At 36.9% G+C, this 24,717-nt stretch overlaps 1 protein-coding gene across 1 annotated transcript in view; it reads right to left on the bottom strand.

The window, feature by feature from the left end:
• Nucleotides 1–419: 419 nt before the first annotated feature.
• ZDHHC2 (zDHHC palmitoyltransferase 2) overlaps nucleotides 420–24,717 on the bottom strand; it is a gene marked incomplete at its 3' end in the record, with an annotated part of 28,918 nt that continues 4,620 nt past the window's right edge. Inside the window, exons 2-12 of the mRNA XM_080343948.1 lie at nucleotides 18,879–18,905; nucleotides 15,719–15,813; nucleotides 12,216–12,336; nucleotides 11,207–11,276; nucleotides 9,595–9,627; nucleotides 5,809–5,929; nucleotides 4,960–5,092; nucleotides 2,406–2,532; nucleotides 2,137–2,229; nucleotides 928–1,037; nucleotides 420–460 (exon numbers count right to left, since the gene is read on the bottom strand). Of these exons, the coding sequence (XP_080200074.1) occupies nucleotides 420–460; nucleotides 928–1,037; nucleotides 2,137–2,229; nucleotides 2,406–2,532; nucleotides 4,960–5,092; nucleotides 5,809–5,929; nucleotides 9,595–9,627; nucleotides 11,207–11,276; nucleotides 12,216–12,336; nucleotides 15,719–15,813; nucleotides 18,879–18,905 (971 nt within the window). The remainder of the gene's footprint in view (nucleotides 461–927; nucleotides 1,038–2,136; nucleotides 2,230–2,405; nucleotides 2,533–4,959; nucleotides 5,093–5,808; nucleotides 5,930–9,594; nucleotides 9,628–11,206; nucleotides 11,277–12,215; nucleotides 12,337–15,718; nucleotides 15,814–18,878; nucleotides 18,906–24,717) is intronic.

A 24,717-nucleotide genomic window follows, 5' to 3' on the forward strand; every position in this document is an offset into this window, starting at 1 on the left:
CATCTGCTATAGCAGACCAAACTATGGTCTTTGTGTTGTGTTTAGAACTAACTTCCATTTTCAAACTTAACTTGACAAATATTTGCTGCACAGCTTGAATAGTCACAATTTCATTATCTTTCTAAAGACAGGGAATAATAATATTTTGGAATATTACCTAAAAGTAATGGGTATAAAGATTAAACTATTTTGCAGACACAAGACATCAAGAAATAGGAGGTTTAGTGTAAAACTTTGAAATAATGTGCTGCTAGTCATGGTAAAAAACATTAAATTGAAGAAAATAAAACATAGGAATTGCTTTAGTAATGTGCTTCTGTGCATTCTTCAAGTGGTAAGGAATCATGGAATAACATATTAAGGAGAGAGAATATTAACATACCTTTCCTTACATAATCAGGTGTTTATTTTAAGGGAAATTAGGTTTCATTTTCCATGGTTAGTGCAGGATTGCTCATACCTGTAAATAAATAAATAAATAAATATTTCCACAGCAAAAGGTCACATGTTCACTTCAGCAAATTAATACAGCCTTTAAATAATTCATCTTAATGAATCTTCTACTACTATGAATCTACTACCCAGTCTGTTCCTGTCCTGTGTCCACTACACGACTTTTCACTAGTTGTAACAAGGTGTCATTACATTCTGTTATGAGCAATTTGTCACCAAAAGAATTCTCAGGCTCAGCCTAAAAGATAATTAGCACCTACTGATGTTAGTGTTCTCAGTATCTCTCGGTCAGGTTTAACTGGGAAGGGCACAGCAGCTGGACACATGGAACATCCTACAAACATGCATTTAAAATAAGCTTCATTAATTTTGGTTCATGAATACAAACCAAGTGACCTGGGTCATTTTTACACTATATCCTCCAAAACTAGTTTATTACAAAACGGATCATTGCAGCATAAATCAATTCCTTACCAACTTTGCCATTTTCAGCCTTCGCACTAGTTTCTGACCAAGATGATGTATCCGTAAGAAGGTGGCTCTGGGAATCACGCAACGGCTTTGCAGGAAACAGGTGGTTCTCACTGTAATGCCAAAAAAATTGTAGTAAATTGCAGTAATTTTCATTCTCTTACCACACATTACGAACAGTTTGTCATACACGGTATTTTCCCCACCTGACCTTGCTTCATCTTTTTCACACTTTTATCATTACATTGTATTTGTCACAGATGCAAGCACAATCTAAAAAGCAACTCCCTAGCACAGAACAGGGAAACATTCTGATTTTTCCTTTGACAGCTATTATATATTAATACATATACTTCAGTTCCAAATACACTCTATCCATATTCTCTCCCACTACAACAAACCTGACATGATAAACAGTGGAGAGAAAACCTCCAAAAGCTCTTGCCTAATATAAGCAATAACATTTAAAACGTCAATAATTAACTAGCTGAAACATAATGTATTTCCTTCATGAATAAAAGATTGTCAATACAATTCCATTATCACTTCTTAGTCACATATCCAAGTCTACTATACTACTCACACTCTTCATTACACACTTGTTGCAAAAAAGTTACAATAGGCTATTATATTTATTTAGTTTAAGAAGCATCTGCATACTTTTCACATTTCAAAGATGTCATATCCATGAAGTATAAGAAGTAAGAAAATATATCCTGTTATCAGCAGAAACAAAATATGTGCATTTAATGTGCAGCTTTCGTGCTCTGGCTCAAGTGCTGAGGCTGGGGATTCCCTTAAGTGAAGCATCTTTCACCGGATATGAAGAAGGAGCCGCCCTTCCCCTGGCAAGGTAACCCATCCGTATCACAGGCAGGCCCACCGACCACCTCCTACATATGCAGAACAGAATATTGCTGATACTGAATGTTAGGCAGGTGTGGAAAATTCAGGTCCTGGGATGCCACTGAACCAAGACAAAGCACATCAGGGGAAAAAATCCCCACCATATTTCCATAAATTTAAATATAAGTCTGAGGACTAGCTGAATTACAGCTTAGCCTTTTAAAATTTGACTTTTGTTTCTTAATAGGAGACTCTTCATTTGCTTACCACTTTTAAGTATCTTATATATGGTACCATTTATATGTGCACTGGAAAAAAAAAAACAGATTATCAACTATTTGAAATAAGAAACAAAAAGCAGATTACTTTTTGGATGTTGAATTAAGACCACCAGGTGTGGAAGCTTGCTCAGGATCCTGATTTACAAGGCAAGTTGGGAAGGAGCAACCATCCCCTAGACTGAAAAATCCAGAATTAGTGTCATACATAGAAAAAAAATGCTTCCAAGAACTGTTTGGTATTTTTTCTAAAGTGAATACTACCATATCTTATTTCAATAAGCTAAGTCCCTCAAACCCTGTGCATCCTGATTAATCAACAGTTTCAACAAATGAAGCATTAAAAGATGAGCATACCTTGAAAACACTGGCAGCAACCAGTATTTCTTCTCATCACCGAACACCTGCCTTAGGTTTTTGCTGAAACCCAGGCTAAAGCCGTTCTTGTCTGTTCTATGACGAAATATGGGAGCTCTGAATACCTCTTAAAAGGAAAAAAATTAATCAGATTTCTTCACAAGATAGCACATTTAAGTTTCCTGTTGGTACTTAGGCAATTACACAGGTGATGCCACTACATAAGAGGAACGACTGTGCTGCTCAAGTGGCTGAGGAAAGCTACTCCACCCCTGAAAGCCAAGGGCAGGGCTGGGCAGCCACTATGTGTGCAGAGCAAGCCCGATGGCTGAGGAAGGATGAAGTCCCTTCCACCCTCCTCCCTTATCAAGGCAAGGAAGAGTGAGCAACTCACTTTTTAAGAAAGTCTTACATGTTATAAGAAGATTTTAGCATGTGACCATACCACAGGGAGTGTTCAAGAAAGAAAAAAAACTTAAGCGTTTGCTACAGTAAGAGTAATGAAAAGAAGAAAAGCTTAACCTGCTTCAGTATTAAGACTAGCTTTTCACACATGGAGGTATGAAAATATTCTGGTTTTACAGCTGCATAAATAAATCACTTTATCCATAGATCCATATTATTCCCCATGTACATTCAACCTAAATTTCTGGAGAAGAGAGCTAAATATAGCTTCAAGTGTTGCAAAAAGTGCCTGAAGCACAAAACTCATTCACTTTCCACCAAGTGACTGATAGCCATTTAATTCCCTTAATTGGCTACATATAGCAGGCAAACTATGCACTGACAGTACAGCTCACACAAACCATGGCAGAACCGTGCAGAGATCGTCCTTCTGCAGTAAATCCTCAGCTATGAACTGCTGGAAATCACCTTTGAGAGGTAGTGTGCATTAGTTACGAAGTGTTTTAAAGAAGAGGGAAGGGAAAATAGCGATACTCCTATAGAGGTCCATGTTAGACTAGGAAATCAGCTCCCAGGATGATTTAAGCACAGTCATACTTAAAGCTGTCAGCACCATGTTCAGGGTTTCACATATTGAGGAATTTCCCAAAGTAAAATGGGAAGACGAGACAAATGTCTCAAATCTTTTTGAGCAGCCAAGTGTACAGAAAACATGGTATATTACCAGCATGGAATAAATTTAGTTTTAAAAACATGAAATGTTGAATTACAACTATAAGGCACTATAGTTACCTTTGAACAATATTTTTTGCACTAAAATTATAAGAGCAGTTTATAAACTGAATACTTAATTACTTCCATTTATTTAAGCATCATTAATGAAACTTTTCTCCACTTACAACTGGAGTGAACAAATTTCTTCCAACACCAATTTCTGATGAGATGATTTTTCAGAATACTAAAGAAACCCACAAACCCTAGAGAAATCTTGAAGTAAACAAGCTTTCTTCCAATGACATATATATACAAAGTTAATCATCTACATATTAGTAAATCCCAAGAGAATGGGAAAAAAGCAGATCAGTTCCTTGGCTTAGTCTAATTCAGCTTATATCAACAGAAAAGCATCTAAAGTACTTTAATGAATATATCACAAATTGGTATTATTCCAGTCTGGGATATAGTATAGAACAGGCACTCAAATCTTCTGCACCAAATTCTACTCATTGTTTTTTAAGATTTATAACCAGACAAACATGCATCCAGGTGGTGGGAAATCCTGGCTTAACACTGATATTTGATGCAGTTATATATACACTCCCATAGCAGAGGTACAAGCCACCTTCTCTGGGGTTTTTAAAATTAACTCATAACATGTTCTCCTTTCTATTCATCTTTGATTATGCAGTGGACGGGACTCACAACTGTGAAACTGCCCTTCAGATCTCTGTTCAGTTACTACTAAATATAGAAGGACTGCCTTAAAATCGGTTCTTCTGTATCAGATCATTTTGTGACGTTGACTCTTGTGCTCAGTCACGTTGATCAAAAATAACAAATGCAAGGCCACCATCAGCCTACCTTATAGATCTCTGTTTTTTTTCTCTCCTTGCCGCCAATACAGGCAAAGTTTTGGAATTAATAACTGCCTTTCAGAGCTTTTAAACAAAATTATAGCCAAACTGAACAGAGGAATACGGGTTCTGCAAGGGGCAAGGGTGGGAATGAAGCGCTGGAGCCACTGCCCTGACTGAGACACCACAGCACAGGACTGTGACCTGCGGAACGCCAAACAAGAAGCACTTGTGCAAGCGTCCATTAGTGTGTCCAATATTTACCACAAAGTGATCTCAATTTATGTTTCTAAATTTATTCTATTTCTGTTAACAAGCTGCAGACGGAGGAAGCGAGAGGAAGAGGATAAGTTCATTAATAGATTGGTCCTTTCGGGCATGAGAAAAAGTGTCGGAAATTCTGGGGAGCAGTAGAACTGTGGAGTCAGTACTGGACACCGCCAGACCTGGGAACTTCCAAACAGGATCCAGGAACCTGCAGAGGATCGCCCACTATTTCCATTAACCTCATACATACAATATACATCTATTGTTTATTTCTTGCTGTCAAACACAGAAGCATTAAATACACTTACCTAATGTAGACTTATTCTTGCTGACAAGCCAACAGTGATATCCAAAGAGAGAAGACAGACTGACAGAAAACATAGCTGCAGCAAAGAATAAAAACATGATGTGGAACTTGGCTTGAGTATCAGGAAGGCCATTCTAAGAAAAAAAAAATCATGCCGTTAGAATTGGGGAAATAGCTGTTTAATTTGATTATTAATAATCCTCTATTCAGCCAAATCGAATTCAGTGCAGACACAAACATACCACGCAACAAGGGTCTGAATAAATGAATTATACACTTTCTATATACAGATGACCATGCAATTACGCTGTTGACAGCATCTAAGTTAAACAAATGGACTCTTTCTTGAGAAAGTATAAATACAGACAACAAGAACCTGCAACTTGGATCTGAACTTTGAACTGTCTTTCAGAGAAGAATAATCTTTACAGAAATTACCTAGTTTAATGAGCCTTTTCCGAACTATCATATAATAGCATAAATAATGTACAGCTAAGAAGGTAATATCCTAAGTTGTGAATGCAGATAATTATAATTAAAATACTGGAAAATTTCTCTGAAGCTTTTTCATAGCATAACATTAAAGGAATTTAACAAAACCTATGTATAATTTAAATTTCCTTGTAAAACATTTTCTAAGTAATTGCATGCTTGTACTACACAGCCTCAAAATAACGTGAATAAGTGAAATTTCATAACCTGTGATGAAGGAAAAAAAATAGAGGGCTATGATTATTAGATGAGCTTTTGTACCCCATATTAGGAGATACTAGACTACTATGTAAAGCCTCAAATCTTACACTTCTTGCACAGCAGTAAATTCATAAGCTTAGAGACAGTATGTACTTACCGTCCAAAACTTGATAAAATACTGTAAATCCGTTGCAGCAATGAAAAGGCAATACAGTAGAGAGTAAGCCAAGAAGAGAAGAAAAAATTTGTAATTGGAGAATCCTACACAGTTGTTCACCCTGACAAAAAAAAAAGTAAAAATAAAAATATAATGTGAAGATTTGCTTTCATCCAATTTAGAATTAAACATATTTACTCTAAAAAAAGTTAATATCAGCATGTAAACAAGTTTTGCTTCCTATCTGTGAATGTCTCAAGCTACTCAAATGTATTTAGTTTCAACTCCCAAATCAGTGTAGAAATTCCAACTTTAGCATCTGGAAGTGCAGGACAAGTTATTGCAACAATTCTCTTCTTTAGAGAGACAGTGATGGTAATCAGAATAGGGCTAAATCTTAAAATTCCAAATAAACTTTCACTGTATACTACTGTTATCCATCCTCAGGGTGGATAGTTTTGTTTGTTTGTTGTTTTTACAAAACATGCCACCTTGGCTAAACATTAAAATTAGCATTGCCACTTAAACATGTAGCAGTAGCTAAGCATTGATATTAACTACAATTAAGATGGACTCACAGGAGATTGTTCTAATTAACAAAAATCCCAGAAGATATGTTTCTAAGATCATCATGATTCTAATTACAAAGTGAATTTACAATTCTCCCCAGTGAAATGTCTTCTTCATTCAATACTTCCAAGTTAGCTATTTCATTATAAACTGCAAGGTTTCTATGAAAACCCTGCTTTACATTCATAGTATTTATTTTATGACAGTTTTTAATTTATGACACTATTTTGTGAGAAAAGAAATATAAAGTGAAATGTTATTCATCAGAGAGGAAATTTCTTGAATCAAGGACAGATTTCCTTCTCATTGTTCTTTTGCACTACTGCATACCGTACACACATTAAAACAAACTTTCATAAATTATCCTGCTCCCCTCAGTTTTGACAAAGCCCCAGACTGAGGGGTTCTAACTAGAAGAGAATAGTTCATCAAAAGATGATTAAAAGAGAAAGTAAACACCAACATTTTGTAATTGTACAAGTTAAACACGTAATATCAAATCATATCACCCTAGAATGGTGGTTGGGTTTGAAGTCTAACATTTTGAGGAAAAGTAAAACTGGCAACAATGTACCAACAACTGGCTAAATAATGGTGTGCTATTGCAGTCAAACATTCATACAGAAGAACATCCCAGGTAAACAATGTGGTTACAGATAACATTTAAAACAAAGGTGATGCAACTCAGCTAACAAAAAGCATTACAGAATAAAGGAGAATCTAAATTATTTTGATAATCCAAAAGACAGAGAAGTGATGTTTCAAACAATTCCTAAGGTCTTTCTAATGCACCTTGTTAGTATTAGAGTTGCTATATTTTGAGTGATGCGTCAAGCCATAACATTCCTGCCTGCAGCTCTACCAACAGTGTGAGTAGCAGGAGCACTAGCACAGAAATTACTAATGCTTTTATTTCCGCATCACTTAAACCTTTTAGAGTAGTTACCGGGCAATTAACATTAAATATTTCAATTTATCAGAGCACTTCCATTATTGCAGGAGTGATAGCCAAAATAAAGCCTCTCAAAAAGCACAAGACAGCTGACCTGGGGCTAGGACGTGACTACCATCTTACTACCTCTGCCTTCCAAATGCTCTTACTTTTCCCAGGGTATTTTTACCTGCCTTCTCTCCAGAAATCTTTCTCCTTGCAAAACATTAAAACAGCAATTCCCTTTACTGCTTGCCTGCTCTCCTTAAGTATCACATGGGTTCTTTCTCCATTCTTTGCTACCTAACTTGCTTCCACCAAGATGAAAGGAAAAGCAGGACCTAATGATGTTTTCAGGGAGGCTAAAACTCACCCATTATACTGATTTGCACCCTTACTTTTGTAAGTAAAATAGACATGGGATATTTCCCAAAGAACCCTTGAATACAGGTCTTTAAAGGAAACCATAATGTGTGTTCAGCATCTGTGCAATATTTCAAAACTTTCTTGTTGCTTCCACATAGATAATATTTTCAGGGTGGACAAGTAACTGTGGACATCCACTCAGCTTAGGAAAAATAAAGCAAGACAATACCTCTTTTTCTAGCGCATTTCTGTTACTTGGAGTACAACAGGAACAATCCTCTAACAAGAAGTGTTACGTGTCTTGCAAGTACCTTCTCCACTTTTTCTTTTTGCAGCAGTTGCTTATTAGATGAAAAACAATGAGCAGTGTAAATACTCTCTCAAACTGGGTATGTTATGATTTTTAGATATGAAGAGTGTGGAAACAGGTAAAACGAGCAAATGCTACTGAGAGGAAAATGGAGTTTATTTTTCTAATGGTCTATTCCCTAGTGAAATACCACTTCACTGCTCCTTTACACTTAAGTGTTCCATTTATGATTTGTTGTTTGATGCAATGGATTTTTATTCTGAAATTGAAGTTTACATTAAGGACGTTTTCATGTACTATCCTAAGTCAGGATAACTCAAAAAAATCCCAAGCAGACCATAAAGCTTATGAGAGACATGTAATACTGAATAATAATAGTAATACTGAGACTTTTCATTGATATTTTGTCAGAAATAGCCTGACAGCTATTTTTCTTATACCTTTCTAGAAGACAGCTTTAAGAAGGCTGAAAAAAGGAAACAGCCTTTTTTTCTTAGAAGAAATTTCTTCATTATTCAATGATTTTATCTGTATTCATTTTTTTATAACAAGTGCACTACTAACACTAAGCATGATCAAGTTTCACATGTCGATCGATATCCCTACAGCAAAAAAAGGCGTAGAAACTAACTCTACACTATATCGTTAGGTATTTCTTTCAACTGTATCTACCATACAAAATAAGGGGGAATTGTTAAATCATCCTGCATTATGTCAGAGGCTGTAGTCAGGACCAAGACGAACAGGAGGAGCCCAGCACCCCTTCCTCCCCCAGGACAGAGTCCCCTCTGCCCAGGAATTTGATTTAGAAAGGTCAAACCAGCTGCTTAGAACCATCTTCCATTCAGTTCATCCCGTGCAGGAAATTCTTCGCTGATCAGTTTCATTCAGTGAAGAACTGCCATCTATAACTCAATCCTCTTAACTTGGACCTTACTAAACAATTATCTTCAATCACTTCCGTGAGGTACATGCCAAACTGACATAAAATTAATTACATGTCCTGCCTACCCATTGGTTTCAACGGCTGCTGAGAAAAGATAGGAAAACAAAACCACTATGCAGGCTCACACAGCAGCAAAAGGAGGAAGGGTGGGAGGGAGAGGGAGAGAAAAAATGAAAGAAAAAATGGAACAAACCAACGAACTCATAAAAGAGCTAACTTGCTGTTTCCAGCAAGCCCACTCAAGCTGTCCTGGGAGCTCCACTAAGGGGAACAAGGCGCAGTCCTTCCCCTTTGTTTTTTAACCTAGGGTAATATTTCATCATTCAGTGCAACTAAGCCACAATAATACTCAAAGTCCATAAAGAAAATATACAGTTCTTAAAAGTAGTTTTCTTATTGACCAGAAGTCTACTTCACCCTAACTGTTAAAATATGGAGTTATCTAACTCAAAAGGTCTAAGAAAACTCATGTATGAACTTCTTCCCATATCTCACAACTAGGAAAAGAGGACATACATAAGTAACTCCAACTGTCCTCCAAGACTAGTAACTTCATATAGGCATATAGCTCTAGAATAGTGAAGCACCACCTTCATAACAGGCTCCTCAGGAGTTTATTTTACCAAATCAGAAGTAAGAAAAGAAAGCAGATAGTACACTCACCATGGGCAATGATGATCCATTTTCAAAATGCATCTTACAAAAACAGAATTCCAACCATTACAAAAGGCAAAAGAAAAAAAAAAAGTCAGAAGCAGAGTTACATGTCAGATTTAAATCACTCACATACAGATTAAGAATTGCCCATATGTACTATTGGTTACCTAATCTATTTATTAAAGATGCCTATTTAAATCACATAAGACAATTTACCTACAAGTAAAACCATAGACTACCCAATCCCAAAACAACTGTTCTTTCAGGAACTTAGTGATGTAATAAAATGTCATGTACAACTTCAGTTTTAGGATTTGGTCCTCAATCTGAACAGGTTTTTCAACTATTGCTTATTCTCTGATAGAGACTTAGAAACTAAGCTAATTCAATTATTATATACTTAATAAGGCAACTAAATATATTTCAAAGTATATACACATGAGGTTTTTAAGAACTTACCTTGTATGAAAAAATCCTAAACACTTTTTGCAATAAATTGCTCTCCATTAATAAAACATTCAAAAGAAAATCAGTTATAATTGAAGCCAGTGAATTTTGAGAAGATGATGATTAAGTTTTTCTGCAAAATACATTAGCTAAGGGCATTCTTCAAATTTCACTCATATTTCATAGGATATCACAGGTCACCCTTTTTATCTACTCTGCTCAGACATGAGACTATTCCCATCTTACATGGCAACTACTTTCCCATACAACACAACCAAGATCTTCTTTCTGCCTCAACTCGGTTACTCTTTCAGTGCCTCTGCTGTTTTGCTGAACAAAATGGAAAGTCTTCTCTCCCTCACAATCATGTTGGAAGGTTTGATGCATTATCAGCTGAAGAGTATCTGGAACAGCCTTAGAGCTAAGAATGAATCAATGTTTGAGGAAGCATCTTGTCTTAAAGTTCGAAATGTAAGCCACTGGGGGCAAGAGTGGAGAAACACATAGACATCCAAGCTAACTGGAGAAAGGTCAGAGAGAGGAATGGCTAAAGGAAAGATTAACTTAGAAAGCAATTAGACTTCTAGGGAATATGGAGGTGAACTTCCTTTTGTGTTAGACAAACAAAATCTTATTTTACAGCTTCAGTTAGAAAAGGGGGATGCTTGGTTGTTTATTTCTTTAAACACAAATAACCTGCAGGTTATCCAGTGAAAAACAGGATATTAAGTTTATTACCTCAGATGAGAGGCAAGTGACATAAAAATTAGCTTAAGATGGGTAGCGACCTTTTTCAGATTCTAACAAAAGCAGCAATTTTTTGTTCATCAACTACTTTTGGTTACATTCTTATGGAAAGTTCATTAATAATAAAAATAATTCTAACCATTATGTATAGGATGTGTAAGACCACATAATCCATGTTGGCATCAAGAAAGCCATCAAATGAATTAGAGTAAGTTACAGACTTCCTTTCAACCTCGTATTTTATGATTCCTTAGAAATACATAAACAAAACCAAACTAAACCTAAAAAAAATTTAAGGGAAAAAACCTATCTGCCAAAATATTAAATCTGAAAAAAACTAAGCATCAAAAAAATAAAAGCTTTTGTGATAAGAAAAAAAAAAAACATTTATTCAGAAAACCACTTATTTAAAATATTTTCTTACTTGTCGCATACAGAGCAGTGATGGCAACGATCTGGTTTTACAAGGTGGCATCTGTCACAGTATCTGATTGCTAAAGAAAAAAGTTCTAAGATTAGATCTCAATGTACAGTTACACATTTTGATTCTAAAGTCTGATCAGAAGTAAATACTGGAAGCTCAGTCCAGCAGAACCCCCAGAAAAGCGTTCCAGCATGATCAGAAGCAGCTGCAGAATGCTAAAGCATTCTTTATGTACTTGCAATGCTGAATTTAGCAGAGTGAACCCAAAAAGCCCAGTTTTTGCAATCTCTGCTGATCATGCTGATCAGGGTTTTTTCTTCCAAACACTTCAGCTCTGCAAACCAACCAACAAACCAACAAAACCCTCACTAGACTGGAAAAGCTTTAAAGACTGTTCAACAATACAGCTATTTTAAGCTATTATTCTAACAGATTTAATTTACTATATGAGATTATCTCTTGCATTTGCTTGCCTAGCCAGCATTCACAAACTTGCAATATCATTTCATTAACTCTTAGTTTGGAAAAACTTTTGTTCTTGAAACTGAACAACCAACAACTAAAACAGTAACGGTTTCTTACTATGATCTATCTAGCTATACATGACATGCAGAAAGTGATTAATTTGTTATTACGTTATTTTTTTAACTTACAAAAGGAGAAGTGAAGTTTATGCAATTAACGACTGCTACAGCTTCCTCTGCATTTTTTTTTTGTATTACAAGGTACTTCTTAAATTCACTTCGCAAACATTTAGCAAGGTATTGCCAATCTACTTTAAAATCATAAATTGTACACAGCAATCACTTTCCAATGATCTTTTCACTGAGTAAGAGTAGCTGCATAAAGCTACACAAAAATTAAGGCCTTGTGCCACTTTTTTATTTTCTGAAGTATGAAAAGTAATTCTTCCCAGCAACCCAAACCCTTGATTTTTTTTTTTAATGAGTTTAGGTAGCCAAGTATATCAAGACACCTGCCTTCAGTGGTCTCCTGAACACCTATTTACCTCCAGACATTGTCCGTGTGTAGATAGGAAGATCCTTGGCTGCTCGTCTTAAGACTTCTTGCTGGGATTCACCTCTAGGCTCCCTCTCTAGGGATTCCTTGTCTGAATATGATAGATGAAACTGGAATAATTTTTAAAATCAAAGATATGTTTTAGCAAATTTCAAGTTAAAGAAATACCTGTAGCGATGTAAAGAGAAACATTCATTACACAAAGATGGATTACCAGCACATGCAAGGTATTACAACAAATAACTCAGTGTTCCTAAGGCTACTAGTTTAGTTTATGGCAATTGAAGACAAAATTAATAATATTTCTGATTTGGTATTGATGCAATGCTGAATGCTTCGCTTCCAGAAGTAATAAATCACACTTTTCAAGAGGAGGATCAAGAGCCTACTATTCCCTTGAAAAGTGAGTTAGTTTACTTCTGTAATACTAAACATTAGCTTGTCAATATAAGCTAGGGATGTCAGTCTTTAACTGAAATACAGTACTAGTAATAGCAGAAAAAAATAGCTTTATTTCTTTATTTCTCTTCTGCTGTCTGGCATTTTCCTTTCTATTATTTGCCACTGAAGAGCTGCTGTTTTCTTCACACAGGTGTTAGGATGTATTTTTACTTCAGAGACCGGCTGAGGGAAGGAAGAGGTGGGTGTCCTGTATGACATAAAAACCATGTTGTAACATCTTCCTGCATGAAAGGACAACTTCTGTCCCTGCCCAAATGGCAATGACAAACATCGCTCTAGAAGGAGCTGACAGGGGAAAAGTAACTGAGAGAGAAGCATGGTATACACTATTTCCAAATTTCTTATAAAGTCCTCTGTAACACAGCAACATAGTCAGCTTTGTTGCTTCTAGAAATGGGCAGATGCCAAAGTCTTTGGTGTCTTTATCAGAGAAACAGGACACAAAATCACCTCTGAAAAGAAGTCCACACATGGCAGGAGGAGTGGCTGTCTCTAACCTGCACCAGAAATAGAAGCCCTCTGCATAGCACTTATGTCTACAGAAATACTAGTCATTATAATATTAAATTTTTTCCTAAATGAAAGTGATGCATGTAAAACTAAGACAGCAGTCAGAAACATACAGTTAGGAGCCTATTCTCACCTCAATAAAGAAGGCACCACTCTACTTCCCTGAACAGGTTCCCCATCTTCTAGCAGAAGCTGGAGGTTCACTGTTCAGCATGACTTTCTCAGGTCACCTCTCATTTTTTCCCAAGCAAGAATGCAGTCTTGCTAATAATGGAACTGCTTTATATGGGGATACCTAGGATTTCTCACTGCAGAAACTTGCTTCAGAATAGTTTTTTTTTTCAATGCTTCCTGTATGACATACATGGAGCTATTGCTCCATCATTTTGTATTGGTTCTTGGAGTAGTCCTAAGTCTACACCACCTTCCTGCCTGGGAAATCATAATCTCTCCCACTTTGATGCAATGCTTGTATATAGCTGGTGCACACGGGTACAGAACAGCACACATTACAGGGAAGTCTCTCAAACTCTGTTCAAGAGAAAGTGCAGCCAGAAGACTCCTTCACCACATATCCTCAGCTACAGCAGTCCTCTTCTACCAATGAGAGAAGTTCCTAACTCATAAGCTCTCACAAGAGAGAAGAAAACCTTCTATGCAAAAGCTCTACAAAGCATATGGGGTAGTACACTACTGCTTGAGCCTGAAGTGTTTCTCTGGACATATAAATTCCAATATGGAAGGGTTGGGGATAGCACTTTGAACTTCAGAAGAAAAATGTCAGATTAGCAATATTTTGAATTCCAAGCCACAGCAATGGAACTTCAGTGCTTTTTATATGTGTAAAAAGGTGAAATAAGCTTAAAAAGAAATATATAGGCAGTGTGGCCTGCACCAGCCGCTATATTAATGAGAACAAAACACAAAAGCTGTATTTGTTTTTCAGTCTTCAAATGAGTACTTGTGTTAGTTGATAAATCAAGTTCAGTTTAGTTGGAAAGACAACCTTTTACATTTATAGACTTCATCCTAGAAACTGGAAGCCAAGCAGTAACTTAACATTACAAAATATCCTAATTAAATTTTAAAAATACTTCTCTAGTAGATCAGGAAAATGACACGAAACAACAAAAAATGTCACTGCCAGCAACACCGTGTAAATTCAAAGAACACAGGAACACCACACGTTGCTTTCTATTACCCAGCTTTAATACTCTGAATATCTCATTTGAGGTTCTCCAGTAGCATTGTATGGTGGCTTTAGAGTGTCACTATAATTACTAAGGATTTGTCCAAATGTTTTTAAAGTCTTTTATTGGCATCGGCCCAATGATTTGAAAACCCTTCTAATTACCACTACAGTCACCATACAAATGCATATATTTTGCTGTGTAATTATCAAATGAAGTAGTTTCTTAATTTGTTTCCCTCCTCTCCACCCCAAATTCAAGGAAAATGCCAAATACTTTGAATGATCTACTTGTTTCCACAATTACATATCCTATTAGTGAATTAAAACCTCTGCACAACAGACAGTAGAAATCACAAGCTATTTATTTTGTGTTGGCATGATAGTTATAGGAGCTACAGTTATGAGTCCATTCTGAAGGAAGTATTGGCTTTGTGAATATTTCAAACTCCAAAGCAGCCATAGCATGATTCCTTGTGATTTTAGAGGTTGTGTGACATAGCAGCTGCTGAGGACTTTGGGGTTTCTCTACAGAAACTGGATGGAAGAGGCCAAAAGCTTGTTCTGGTTGTACCAAGCTGCATGGGGAAGAATTCCAACAAGACTATGACAGTTTTTTTGGTTTTTTTAATGTTAAAAAGAATGTGAAATTAAACTACAAATAATACTGAACTACAAGCTATTATTTTGAGGCGACATCATGTTGAATATGGTTTTGTATCTTAATATTCTCCAAGACAACTGGATCCTTCTTCTTTAACATTCATGTACTAGATGGATTTAAGATTTGGCGTATATATTTACCTCAGACCTCTCTTCCATGCAGCTGTTCTACACTAGCTCTGTTCCCACTTAGGCAGCCGTGGCTTCCTACTGTCAGCTTACCTGATTATGTGTTCACATCACAACCAAATTCCTTCATACCAAAACAGATGGGAAAGAAGCTTTAAGTTAGAGGGCAACAGACAGATGCTGACAGGCAATGTAAGTCTTAAACACACAAAAATACTTTTTTTTTCCCCATATAAAAGTATGCTTTAAGCTGCTAGTTACAATAACTTTTATTTTTCAATGCAGAGCCTTTTTCTTTTTAATATCATCGACATTAGGTAAATTTTCAAATCTATTAAAATAATTTTAAAACTCAAGAGCTGGTGTAATTTTTTTTGTCTTGTTCATTATACTGCTTGCAATCTGACTCCTATTCAGAAGCTGTAACTGCCATCTGTATTTTTCTACACAGAGTAAAACTACATGTCTAAGTTATTCAAATACTACAAAATCAGGAATTTGACTAGGCTGTTTCAGAAACAAGAGTTAATTTATCTTACTTCTTTTGAAGGGTTCATTGGTAGCGTAAAGATTGTTTTCCAATATGACCAGACGAACAGCACGAAAAATATGTGGTACGCAACCAGGCACACAACTAAAATAAAAAAAGGAACAGAATTAATACAAACAGGCCAGTGATATCATAGTTCTTACAAACAGATGCCGTACGTATCACAAATAGTTAGTCTAACAAATGTAAAATACATTGGCTCTGCAACAAAAATATTGCACAGCAACTTTACATGAGACAAATATGGAATGAATGGGGAAAGTCATGATACAGGCTACATACATTACAGAAATCTGAGGGAAATGGTTAATAGCCTATTGCAGCCCCATAACTATCAAGCAAGCACTCTGCCTTCATGCATCTGTTAAATCCTATTTAACTGCTTTGTCCCTGGTTTTCAGCTTCAAAAACCACATAGGGACACTGCTAGCCATACACACACACACATAAATTCCAAACCCCTAGTTTCCCCCTGAAAAGGAAGCGTAACTGCCTGAACAACAGCTACAGTGCAGAGAGTCTCTGAGTGGGTAAGCACATGATACTTGAGCAGTAACCATAACCAGTTCATTTGTTTTTTGCTAGATTTTCAGGAGGGAGGACAGCAGCATGTTTTTTTAAAAACCTGCATGTTCTTTAAATCCACATGTTAATTCATTACTTTGTATTCTTCACAGCCAGTGATTTAAGATTTTTTTAACAGACACCAGTCAGCTGAATTATTTTTCTAGAATATGGAAGGTAACATTGACTTTTCCAGAGAGCCTGCCATGGGTGGATAAGTGTTTCCATTTAAAAGCTCTCGCTGTACTAAGCAATTCACTACAGTAAGTAGTAAATCCAAAACTTGTATCCCCTGATTAATATGCTCTAATGCACAAGAAAGTGTATTTCCATGGATTTTATTTCCTTAGGCAGAGAAGCTGCAAATAAAGGACAGCTAGGACAGCAACAGTGAAAAACATTATTTCCCTGCTGTACAGATGAACTCAGATCATAGAGAGCTCATGGTTATATGGAAGCTATATGGTCAAATAGTCTTTATACAATTTCTATAAATTCATAAGATCATCGAAAAAATTATAAAGGGAAACTTGTGTACTTTCACTACACAATCTGAAATATTGTCCTCATATGTTTAGTCTCACTAGGCAGTTAAAAAAAACAATAAACAAAAGCTAACAAAATCTGAAAGGCAGCACTGTACAAAGCTTTTGGGATGACAAGAGCAAAGAGCCATATGCCATGTTCATAAACTGAAAAAAAAAAATCTCATTAGTATAGTGACAGAACTGGACTCGACATCAAGCACAATATCCCAGCTTACTCTAAATTACTATCTTGTTATTGCACAAGCATCTGGCAGGAGTGCTCTGCACTTTCATCAGAATATTTCTATCAACCCTAAAAAATCCCTATTTGCTCCAGCAAAATGATTCTTTTTTTAAACAGTATATTCATAGCATAAGTGAGCACAAGGTAGGGCAAGTTACATCAGTTCTGTACACTGTTTGTTTACTAATCTGCATCTATATTTTATTGTTGTGAGAATAACAGTAACTGTGATTGGTAAGAAAATACCTGTTTCACGCATTAAAAAAAGACTACGGGAGGAAGACAAAAATTTAGCCTAACAACATTATCCCATGTTTCTCCTTTAAAAAGTCTGCGTAAGACTTAAGCTCTTCTGTGCTTTTGCACCTCAGTTCTCCAATCCAGCCCAGGTCCCAACCGGTCTCTTCCACCAGATGACCAACCCAGCAGTGTCCCTGCCCCGCAATGGAGAACCTGAGCCACCCATGTGCTCCACTGGATCTGTGGGTGTTGAGGGTCCAACAAAAGAACCACAGTTCCCTTGAGACAGAAAAATAAGAGCTGTCTGCAGCTCCCTGGGCAGAAATCCTTCTATTTTACACTTAAAAAGACAACCAACACAAACAAACAGAAAACCCACTACAAAACAAAACCACAAACAAAAAACAATCAACCAAAAAAACCCACAAAAGCCACACGCCAAACACCCCAAAACCTAAAACCCCCAAACCAATGGTTTGAAGGCAACCCATTTACAAATAGCTAGCAGAGCTAGAGTTGCCTGAAAATATGCAGCAACCTGTAATAGGGCTGAGCCACATTTGCCCAGTTTCCACCCCTGAAAACACTTAGGGCAGAAGTACAGCCAGAGTAAAGACCTTCTGACTGGCTGATGCTCACCAGGGCTTTGAGCAGCTAAAAATAAGGAAATTTAACGTTCCCCAGTGCATTTTGCTGATAATTCTAATTTGCTTTGTGAGCAAAGCCTAACATCACACTGGTCTCCCCACATACATACTATGGAGTGGCAATAAACTGGAATTATTTCAAAGTTTTTAGGTGCTGAAGTTTGCAGATACACTTATTCACGCATATGGGGGGAAGAGGAAAGATCACTGAACTGAAAAAAGTTTTTCAAGGAAATGTTTCTTGACTGGCACACACTTTCTGAAGTGAGGAAGTCTCAAATGAATTAATAAAACCTACTGGAATTACACAAATGTAAAAAGCAAATAGCTTGGCTCCTAACTGCCACCCCTTCCTCCAAAAGCTCTGCAGCCCCACACTTTACACTTCCATGTTGCGCTGTGTATTAAAATAGCATCTGAAGAAGCAATCTAAACATGCTACAGCCTCGGGGTAGGAAGTCTAATGACAGCTAATCAGGCAGTTTTATTCTCTTCTGAAAAGGTTATGTATCTGAAGGATTCTGTTTCTTCAAAGTCACTGGCTAAAATTAAACTGCTGAAAAAAAATCATCTCCCATTTAAGTATGTTGCACTCTGCATAAATACCTTGCTCATCTTTAGAGTTTCTGGTTTTACAAGAGCTTTCCTTGTTATGAATAATTTTTTTTTTCAAAAGAGAATATAAGGATTATTCTAATTGACACTTCAGAAAGCCAGTAAGAGTAAGTAAAAAGTTCTAATTTTTCTAATTTCTATTTGGAATGGCTAAAGCAATATACAGAAACATTAAGATAATAAAAAGAGCTGAAGAACACAAAAAATACACTTACTTAAAATAGGTTAGATCTGTATCTCAATTTTACTAGTAAACTACTATATTACTCTGATATATGAATTCCACTTATAAACTGCTAATGAAAATCTTACCTTTTTCTCCAATATTTGTCATTGTCACTGAAAAATGAGAAAAAAAAAAAAAGAAGAGTAAAAATTATGTTTAAATAGCAAGTTATTAAACTGAATAATTTAAACTTTTGTTTTTCAACTGAAGAGGGAAGAGTAATTATTAAAGAACACAAGTTTAAGGCCACACACTATCAAGTTTTTATGCTGTTTACATTCATCACAAGAATAGGTAGACAATGCTAATTGCTTGGGAGGTTTGTTGGCTCCCATTCCCAGGCTCAGCTCCTGAGAACTCACACCTTGAAGTTGCCCAAGTTTGACCCAAGAAAAGCCATGTCTGAAGAACAGTTATTTCTTTCATTGTGGTTGTACAGGTTTTACTGTTTATATATGTTCTGTTCTTGAGGTGGAGGTGTCAGACTCCAAAACTGGTTTTGCCACCAATACTCAGTGATACCTCAGATCTCAGATAAAAGTTGCATTTCCTTTAAGAAATTGCCCATGGATTACAGGATTTGGGGATAGTGAGAGAGTGAGAAAGAACAGCACAGGTATGTCAGGCACGGAATGGAGCACACAGGTATCAGTCACCACATTTATGAAAGAGAATAAATCTTCTTACACCCATATTCCACTCTCAGTCATATTATTAAAAACAAACAAACAAAAAACAAACCCACAACAGATATCACGGAAAGAGAACAGAAACTCGATCATATTATTGAAAAAAATAACTCTTCCCTTTCCACCCAAACCACTACAGCACACATTTACCCATCCCAGTTAAGCAGGCTACAAACTGAAATACGCTGGCACCTACAATTGCAAGCAAGAGGACAGTGGCTACATAGATGTCTCATCTGCTTGTTTTCCTAACAAAAAAGGCTTCACAAGGCTGCTCTCCAAAGAGCAAGCACAAGGCAACGCCTGTTGAAAGGCCAACCAACCATGTCATCCTACTTCAGCATATTAAACCTAGGCTTGATGAGAAGAGTAAATGTGACTATTTAAATCTATCTTGCACAATTCAGGGATCTACTGTGGGACCAGTGCTGCTCAACTCCTTGGTTAATGCTCTGGAAGCATGAACACTCATCAGGTTTACAGATGACAACATGCTGGCGACACCAGCTGGTATGCTCATGTACAGGACTGCTGTCCAGAGGGAGCCAGACAGGCTGGAGGAACAGGCCCACCAGGACCTCCAGGGAGGAACAGCTGGGTTCTTCATAATGGTGCAGGGTGGGAAGACAAGAGTCATAGGAATAAGCTGAAAGGAGAAGATTGGATTTGATACAAGGAAAAACTTTTCCACCATGAGAACAGTTCACCAGTGGACCAAGGTGCCCACACAGGTTTCACAGTCTCCATCTCTGGAGTTTTTCAAGACAACCAGACAAAATCCTAAACAAGCTGGATTGATCTTACAGCTAACCCTGCTTTGATCAGGAGGTTGGACTAGAGGAGCTGGGGTCCCCTCAAACATGAATCATTCCATGAGTATATAATTATAAAATAGGCCTATTAAAATGGATATTTGACTATAGCTCTACCAAAATGGGCATCTACTTTACCACAGGAAAAACAGTAAATAAGCACGTTCATGAAGTTCCTCGCAAAAAATCAGAAAAGCATCACAGAAGTTGCACAAGCAAACTCTATTCTGTCCTCAGTTTTCTACTTCACCTAAGAAAAATCTTTAGAGCTTGATAAACTAAATATCCACCTAGACAACTGCAGGAACATGCATACACATTTCACTCTGAGGAGCAGAGATGTTGCAGTAAAACAATGCACAAAAATTGTAAAATTATAAATAAACAGTCATTCACCAGAAAAAAGCAAAAGACATCTTTGGAGTCAACGTGCAATGTAAAAGCGCTGGAGCTCTCACATTAGGACAAACCAGTCATTGCTCAGATTCTGTTTTACTTTCTCCACTTGGTATGGTCAGAAAGTTATGCAGAAATTTTGCCAGTCTTCTTGGAATGACTGCTCTCTGCTAATTAAAAAGCCATAGCCAAGCATACACTGCAGAATCACCAGTTTCAAAATTCTATCTACTTAACCAACCTTTCATAATGATTTGTGGTATTTTCCTCTCCTAACAAGGGAATGGCACAGGGCACTGCTGTGAAAGCAGCTGTCATCTTTTTTCCCCCTTAACCTTGGATAAAATGTATTAATTAATGTGTTTTAGACTTATTTTCTGCCCAACAATAACTAATCCACATATCTGTGAGGGACCAACACAACTAATAAATTCAAATTTAATAATTTCTACCTGACTGCAAGCTTACACCTCTTCAAAGTTTCTGTCCACTGCCTAGATGAAATGCCCTCATCAGAGTCTGCACCTGCTCGGTGGACAATCTTTTCAACTCTTGTGGTATCTAGCTTAGAAGCCAAATCTTCCTGACAGTCAGGAGCTGCACACCGCAAAGGCTACAACATGAGTGCCCAAAGACATCCAGTTAATGCCATTAGGGTGAGAATGAGCTTTTTGGATACATCTCGTCATTTTAACCTCTTTTACCACCTGACCATAACTCAGAGTTATTTCATATCCTCCTAAGCTGCAACCACAGTAACAGACCAAGGCAGAAGAGGTCAGGCTGAAGAGGGATGCCAGATCTTCAATCTTACCATGATTTTCTCCACAATTACTGCAACTGGTGTTTAGGAGGAGACTGGCTGTGCTGCTTAATAAACATCCTGTCACACAGTGACACAGAGGAATATGCAAGATATCCAATAACCTGCAGCTTTTCCCAAAGTGAAGTATGACTCCTGCATATACCCTTCTAAATTGCCTTTGATGATGGCTCCCTGAAGGGGGGTATAATATGTGGGAAAGTAACAGACAGGCACCTGCAGGACCACAGAGGTTATAAAGGGGATTTTGTTTGGTTGGTTTGGTTTGTTGTTGGTTTGGGGTGTTTGTTTGGTTTGGTTTGGTTTGTTGTTGGTTTGGGGTTTTTGTTTGGTTTTGTTTGCTTTGTTTTGTTTTCACAAATGCAGCAGAATTGACTCACAGAAAAAAAAAATAGCCCTTGCAAATCAAGCTCTCTCTTAAATTTTTATTAAAGGTTAAACTCACTCTATTTGTAGCATGGCTTCTTAGGGTAACCACTTGTAAGTCTAAAATCATACTGTTTAAGTGCATGGAAAGTAATTTTCTAACAAGAAAAAAACCTTTCATTTTGGATTTGATTAAATAAATGTTTGCTATTTTTTCCCACCTTCTGAACAGCACATGGGATATATTTATTTAAACGGAATTTTATATTTTTCAGTAGATACAGTGACACGGCATTGCTATATTATTCAATAGTATTTTATCACAGTCTTCTGTGAATCACCTATAACAGTCTTTCTGGCAATTTTCTCATTTCTCTTCGAAGGGTTTATATTCACTGCTGGTAGTGCACAGAAAAGTAGGTCAGGCTGTGCAGCCTGTCATTAATAAATATCAGCTTAAATGCTGCAAATTCACTTACCAGTAGTCGAATAGCACACAAATAATAAAAGTAAAAAGTACTTCTGTCTACAATGACTAAAATAACCACCAAGGACACACCAATCCCAACCGTTAAGCAATTTCTACAATCTGGGAGGAAACAGGGTAAAACCCTTTGAGAGAGGAATGGAATGATAGCTTATGTATATTTAGAGATAGAGATAATTATAAAACCATGACCTGTCTTCAAGAAGTCATTAAAAAGTTACAGCTCTGCTCGCCTGAGATACTGCAGGGGCCAATTTCATTAAGAACCAGCCTTCCACTGCTGAAGTGTCAGGATGCCATTTACAGTTCCGTTCCAGCAGACTATCACATAATTAGAGCCTCTCAGTTTCATTAGGCAGCTTGCAGACAGTGCTCATCAGAGTTCGGGATCAGGCTGGGACATATATGGGACTTCGGCCAATGCAGATGCCCATTTCCTGAGCCAGCAACATCATTCCCCACTTTCCTTGATCCACAAGCAGCCAGAAGCAGGGACTGCACATTCAGTAGTCAATGCTGCTGGACAGCCTGTGCTTGCAAAAAACAACTGGGATTGAGGACAAAAAGTTGTGTTACAGAAGACAAGAAAAAGTCTAGGATGAAGAGGACACCCAGAGAAGCCTGGGGAGTTCATCCCACGCTTGCTGGTAGTCTTCCTCATGGGGAGAAAGTCATGTAGTATTAGGAATGCTGCCTTGGCAGGCAAAGATGCACCATAGTATCTCAAAATTGCCTGCTAGAACTCCACCACCAAATTAGTTTGCTAGGAAGAGAATCACATAGCCAGGCACCTTGCACTGGGTCAGACCTCAATTCAGTAATAGAAACGGATTTCCCATTTCTTGAATTACATCTTATTTTCTCTAGAAATCTTTCTTCTCACTCACCCATGGAAAAATTAAGTCAGCATCCATCTCCATGTAGCCATGGACATGGCAAGACACATTGCTACCAAAAACCCCAAATTATTTTGGAAGACAAAATTAATGTAAAAAAATTGCATTGTTTTTCTAACATTAAATTCTGCATGACCTCTAAATCCAAAATCAAAGTTCCCGAACAGTAAATGACTAGATAAAAGACTGGAAAAAGCAATTAACTTTTAAAGCTTTGATGGAAGTGGATATACAAAATCTTGCTTCCATATTTTATGTACATTTTTAAAATATTTAAAACTCCGAAATGGGAAAATAAGATACATCTGATTCAGAGACTTTGCAGCCACATCTATAAATAGCAGTTCCTCTCAAACTTTTATACAATTTAACATCTTGGATTTGATTCACAAAACTAAGTACGTATTTTATCTTTATAGCATACTTGAAACTGTAAAATACTGATCTATAGATGCAGTTTAACTCAGCTCTCTGCACATATAAAAGTGTTTTATAGGTGTGATAAGTGTTCTATCCTTGTCTGCAGTAGTCCTTTAGAAAAAAAAAAATCAGTACTTGCAATAAAAACTACGTCTTGGCTAGACAGAGCAATGATTTGCATTGATTCACAGTGACAAGGTGCAGACTTGGACACCGCCACCTCACTTAATGACAAAAGTAACAGAAATAATTATTTCTGGGAGATTTGATGTTGGCATAAATAGTTGTCAATAACCCAGACATTTGGATTTGACAGTATCTGTGAAAGTGTCAGTAAGTGCATTTTCACCTCCAATGCTGTGTCCATCAAACTACATCAACACCTACCCAGCAGGAAGCTGCTATTCAATATCTTTTTAGTAAGGTCACAAAACCATTGCTTTTGAATGGGGTATGCCCAAGATTTGACCTAATTTTCATCTTTATAAACTTCCCATTTAATTTCCAAGCCACAGGGACTACCTGAAGAGTGAAGACTACTTCTAGAGAAGTTATATGACCAGATCCTTTTTAGCAAACAAAGAGTACACCCTGACAAGTACATCTATTCAAGCTGTTATGTATCAAGCAGTGTTAAATCTTTAACTGAAGAGATAATCTCATCTAATAATTTTATCTTCACCATAGACCTTAGGTTTTCAACTTAAACCCATGATTTAAATTTCAAGGCATAAAACCCATAGCTAGCAGACTAGACACTATAGGAGAGACAACCAGTCACAATTAACAAAGACTTCAGTTCCGCTTCAGAAGTGGAGAATGGCAGCTGCCTTTGAAAATCTGAGAAAGAAACCAAATGACATTTTTAAAAACACCAAGGAGTTGTGCTGGCTAAAACTCAGAAGCCTATTTTACTTCAGCTGCCAGTTGGGAAACTTTTCTGTAAGTACCCAGGGATTTGAGAAGATAAAAAAGGTGGTGTTTGCAAAACATGGTAAAAAATACAAATATGCTTTCAACAAAATCCTTTGCTGCC

Source organism: Nesoenas mayeri (genome assembly GCF_963082525.1).
Source record: "Nesoenas mayeri genome assembly, chromosome: 4".
NCBI classification, from domain to species: domain Eukaryota; kingdom Metazoa; phylum Chordata; class Aves; order Columbiformes; family Columbidae; genus Nesoenas; species Nesoenas mayeri.